The sequence below is a fragment of the Aegilops tauschii genome, chromosome 6 (assembly GCF_002575655.3).
Source record: "Aegilops tauschii subsp. strangulata cultivar AL8/78 chromosome 6, Aet v6.0, whole genome shotgun sequence".
Taxonomy (NCBI): domain Eukaryota; kingdom Viridiplantae; phylum Streptophyta; class Magnoliopsida; order Poales; family Poaceae; genus Aegilops; species Aegilops tauschii.
In genome coordinates this window covers 492532857-492538482 of record NC_053040.3, presented here as the reverse complement: position 1 = coordinate 492538482, position 5626 = coordinate 492532857, and the positions used below count along the sequence as shown (strand labels likewise).

At 44.4% G+C, this 5626-nt stretch overlaps 1 protein-coding gene across 1 annotated transcript; it reads left to right on the top strand.

Annotated features, from left to right (window-relative positions):
- The first annotated feature begins 3433 nt into the window (after positions 1–3433).
- On the top strand, positions 3434–4555 carry LOC109775897 (uncharacterized). Its single transcript, XM_020334586.1, has one exon. The coding sequence runs from the start codon at positions 3434–3436 to the stop codon at positions 4553–4555; it is 1122 nt and encodes a 373-aa protein (XP_020190175.1).
- The last annotated feature ends 1071 nt before the right edge of the window (positions 4556–5626 follow it).

Sequence of the window (5626 nt, the reverse complement as noted above, 5' to 3'; positions counted from 1 at the left end):
AAAGGAGTAGTAACAAACTAACAAACTTTATTCACAACAAAAGAGATATCAGGTCTGGTGAGTATCAAGTACTGAAGTGCACCACCATACTCAACTACCTGGTGCCATCCTCTTGATCCAAGAGATTACCTTCTGCAAGTGACACCTTTTCTATACTGCATAATGGGGTTGGTGATGGTTTACACCCTTGCAACCCAACTCTACTCAAGAGATCAGTCGCATATTTTTCCCGAGAAAAATGCAGACCACCTTCCTTATTTCTCCCGGCCTCAATACCGAGGAAGAAATGCAGGTCTCCCAAATCCTTAAGAGCGAACTACGGATTGAAATCTTTCAACAGGGTTTTCGCTGCTTCATTTGAGGCACTTGTAACAATAATATCATCAACATAAATGAAGTCTTGTTTCTCGTGAATAGTTTGTTGTTGCTCCAGAATTGCTGCAACTGATCCAACCACAGTAGATCCCAAGGACTGCTCCTATGGAGTCAGAACCGGCGATCCTAAGGCTGATCCGGTTCCAGCAGCTCCCGCAGGATTTTCTGCGGTTCTGTTTGCTGGTAAGGACGTTGAAGCCGGCGCAGGAAATCTGGGCGGGCCAGCTAGATCAGGATTGATTCCCATGCTTGCAGGCACTGATTGGTGGGGGCCCCTGCCTGGTGTAGACCCACGATTCAGCGGGAACCGTGCGGTTGGCTGGTCCCCCGACGATGATTGGTGCGGCACGTTCACGTGATCCGCTCGGCCCTCATGGATCCTCGAGTCGATTCAGTGGAAGGTTTGTCCAGACCTGGGGGCCACATGAAATATAGCTCATCTGAAGCTCATTTTGCACCTTTTTCCACCGAATTTTTTTTCTGCCGCTTCACCATCTTGTCATATAGCATCATAGGTCACATTTGCACAACTAGAAGGATTGATCACGTGATTATTACAAATATCGTCCCCTTGATGCATACCGGATAAATGCGAAGGAAGAAGTAGAATCTCTCGATGAAGAAGTGCACCGGCAATAGGGTGAAGATGAGGAAAAGGGAAACGGTTTCATCAAAGACACCATCCCGAGAAATATAGACCATGCCCATGGGAAAATCAAGACATTTAACATCCTTATGTTGAGCATTATAGCTAAGAAACACACATTGCTTTGAGCGAAACATGAGTTTGCGATTGTTATATGGACAAAGATTAGGCTAACACGCACAACAAAAGACACAAAGGGATGCATAATTGGGTCTAGTGTGAAGAAGCCTTTGCATGGGTGTTTCATTGTTGATGACACGGTTTGGAAGCATATATATAAGATGGACGACTATGAGGAATGCCTCACCCCAAAATTTGAGAGGCATGGATGCACCAACAAGGAGAGCAAGGCCTACTTCAACAATATGCCTATGTTTGCGTTCGGAAGAACCGTTCTATTGATGTGCATGTGGGAAAGAAACATGATGAGATACACCATGGGTTTGGAAGAATGAGTCCAACTTCCCATATTCGTCACCCCAATCAGATTGGACAATAATAATTTTGCTATCAAATTGGCGTTCAATAAGTGCTTGATTTTTTTTTGAAAACTTGTAATACGTCGAATGATTTTTGGGAAGATAAATCCAAGTCAATTTACTGTAATCATAAATGAAACTAACATAATATGAATGTCTACCAGCATAGGTAGGGGCTGGACCCCTCACATCATGATACACAAGTTGGAAAGCATTGGTAGAAATACTAGTGGAAATAGGACATGGTAATTGATGAGACTTTGCTTTTTTGACATGAATAAAAAATAGTTTCAAGACTACGCTCACCAACATAAGAGAGTTGATTATCTCGAAGCACTTGTTGAATGATAAAAAACACGGATTAGTTCTCTTCCAATCAAATTCTCACGTTTTAATGTTGTGACTTACTTCCTCATACATGCGCATCCGAGAGTGTTAGTAAGTATAGGTCTGAAAATTGAAGGAAGATGATACAAAATGAGTTGAAGGAAGGTCATCCTATATTTCCATCCAATTCTCATTAGTCTTGCATGGACATATAAATGTTACTATTAAGCAAGATACATATTGTTTGGAACTTGCCAACATTCACATTAGGGCTCATCACTCATTATGTTTGCTGACATTTGTCTTCAATATTTATTCTTGTGAGTTTAGTTTTTATCTACAATGAACTTTGGTGGTTGTGTTCTAAACCACTAGTTTCCCTATCTATGGAAATAAGAACATACCATTCTTTAATTATCTTTACAAATTGTTATTCTTTGATTCCTAGATAACTGCTTCAGTTCTACACCTTTAATCTACTTATGTTTGGCTTTGCGGAAACAGTCTGACTTAGGCCCCGTTTGGATCTCCTCCATGATCCAGCTTCCCGAGAAGCCAACAAGAAGCCACCCGAACGGTTCAGCTCCAAGACCCCGCTCCAGAAGAATGAGCGGTCCACGGTGCAAATTCCTGGAGCAGCAGAAGTGCAGCTTCGAGGAAACAAGGAGGAGAAGTTGCTCGAAATTACGCAGGAATGCCCTTCCGAGGCACCAAGCTCAAAGCACAATCAGAGGATAGATCAGCTCAGCGTATTATCATTGAGGATACTAGGAGGCTGGCCGCTAATGAGGCCAGGGCGATATCTTTTACTCTTTGTAGTCGTGCACGGTATAAAGTTAACCACGAACTTGCCGCCTATGGCCGTAGAACCCCCATACCGCTGTCTGGCTACATTCGGGGCTAGACTTTATTGTAAACTTGGCAATGGTTGAGAAGCCACAAATAATGAGAATCTCCTTATCACCTGAAAAAGAGCGGGTACAAATTATTATTAGCAACACCGGGTGTCTACATAACTAAAAGCAGATACAAAGTATTTTTTTTCGAAAAGGAGGTTATCCCCCAGCCTCTGCTTCAGAACGATGCATGAGGCCATCTTATTAATAAGCAAAATAGTTCAACAAAGTCTCCAGATCTCAAAAAGGTACAAAGGCTCACAAAGAGCAAAAAAAATGAAACAGGATAGCCACAACCGGCAGAATAAAAGCAGATACAAAGTATGCCTAACAGAAATAAAGAAAGACAAATCTGCAACAGTAGTCATATTGATATGAGCAGACACTATGCCTATATCAAAGGGTGGACCGATCATCAGATTATGCTCCCACCAATGTGGAGTATTATATATAGGAAAAAAAGAGGCACTTTTGCTAGACGGCAGGACAATGGATATCCATTAAATCGATTTCCCTACGTGCCTAAATATACTTGTCCGATGATTCCAGCGATGCAATGAAAGCATCCAGTATAATTACGATACGTGCGCCTGCTAATTAAACCAGCTCCCGTGCCGTGTCCTGATCGGAACTCAACCAAACACGTCGCCGATCGATCGATGGGCCGGCGGCGGCGTCGTACCCCTAGCATCAAACCGAGCACGCCAGCGATGACGATGCCACCTCCATGGTCCGATCTCCCCGACGACCTCCTCCGCGTGGTCTATACCAAGGTCGTCGGCCCACTCCAGCGCATCCGTTTCGCCGCCGTGTGCAGGTCGTGGCGAGCGGGTGTGATCACGTTGCTGCATGCGGCGCCGTCCGTTGTACCGTGGCTTATCTTGAGCCACGCTCATGAGGAGGACAAGAGGGGGATGTACTGTCCCAAGGATAACCAGGTCTTCTTCCCTGTGTCGCTGCCGATCCAGGCGGTCGGCAAGCGGTTCGTGGGGGGTCATGACGGCGGGTGGGTAGCCGTGCTTGGGGACAACATGGCACTCGCAGTCGTGAACCTCTTCTCCGGCATTGAGGTGTTGCTGCCCGTAAAGGACATGTGGTCGGTCTGCCCAGGCAGCCGGACTGAAATAATTCCCAAGGTTGTCTTCTCAGAATCCCCAGCCTCAAGTGGTTGCATCCTCGCTGCCATCACCTCCCATGGTGTTGCGCTATGTAGGATTGGTTGTCCGAACGGTGAGTGGACAGAAAAACACCTCAGATGCGGGATTGTGGACATCTTATTCTTCAATGGGCAACTATATTGCCTCACCATCTTCGAGGATTTGTTCAAGCTCGAAATAGGTGTGAACAAACATCATGAGCCGGTGGTCACGGCCGAACCCCGCCTGTTGTCAATTCCACCGCATAGCAACCCTTTCCCCGCTCAGCCTAACAACATCCTTGAGCTAAACGGCAAGCTAGTGATGGTGGTGAGGACCGCCTGGCCGCCGCTAGACGAATATTTTCCGGAGCGTGAGCCCTTCTTCAGGGTGTTTGAGCTTGCTGATGAATCGACGGCAGAGTGCACCTACAAGTGGAAGGAGGTAACGAGTTTGGGTGACTATGCAATTTTCTTAGGGAAAATGTGGTCCAAGGCGGTGTACCTGTCGGCTGTTGGGCACAACGAGTTGCCGAGAAGCTGCATCTATACTACTGATGATTTGGTAGACTCAAGGAGGTTGCAAGATCATGGTTATTGTTTATATCCTACGAGTGTCTATGTCAAGTGGGGCATCCGAACATATGTACTTGCTCATGCTCCAGGTGGCATGTGGGTTCTACCTCCAGATTTCTAGCCAGCCAAGAGTAGATTTCTAGCCAACCAAGAGTAGTCTAGATGTCACCTTTGGCTTAGTAAATATGTATTGGGCATTAAGGCTAACCTTCACCACAAACTGAACCATATAGTAGATTTTAGTTAGTATACAAAGTCACAGTTAGACGGAGGTATATATATCTTGTTAAAATAGTCACTGTCAATCTACAGCATTGTTGGAATGTTGTGCCATGGCATATATATATACAATTTTTGTTTACTTATTCTTGTCTTATTTTTGTTGCTTAATGTTTTTTGGCATGTGTTTTGACAATACATTTGACTTTTTATGCTAGTCAATTTTGGGTTCATGGTAATAACTTGCATCGTGGACTCAAAATTACACTACCACATATATAGATTCATATACTCACAATTACACTACCACAACCATCGGTGCCACTATTGAGGAAGAAACTGTTGGTATAATTGCTCCTTGCATGTTCAGATCTTCACCTGTCCCTATGGCCGAATTCAGAGCAATTCTCTTTCTTGCCTTAGGAAGATTCTTTCACATGATTTAGGCAGATTGAGTAGCCCCATGAAACCATCAGGGAGATCCTGGATCTGAACCCGGATATCTATATTGAACCGTTGAAATTGAGCTATTTCCTCACTGTAAGACACTGAAGGGAGTTACCGGCTCATCTCCATAACAGCCTTATTCCGGACTTTAGCCCAATGCTTATGCAAAACGATAATGGTCCATCAACGAACAAAGCTACTAAGACTCCCCCCCCCCCCTGGCCGGGCTCCATCCTCGTACATCTAATCATGATTGTCGACGTTGCACAATACGTAAAGCCCGTAAGTTATTTTACGTAGCATTACTCTATGCAAAATGGAGGCAATCTTAGTCCTCACAAAGTCGGAGTCAGCAATCATTCTAGTATTTTTCTGTAAGATGTTCTTCCCTGATATAAAAATGAATGATAACTTTCCAACATTGTGAACACAGATGACACAACGTATTCATTAGACCATAAGGCCCCATTCGCTTCATAGGATTTGTAGAGGAATTTTAAAGGAACACTGTTCATGGAGTTTTTTT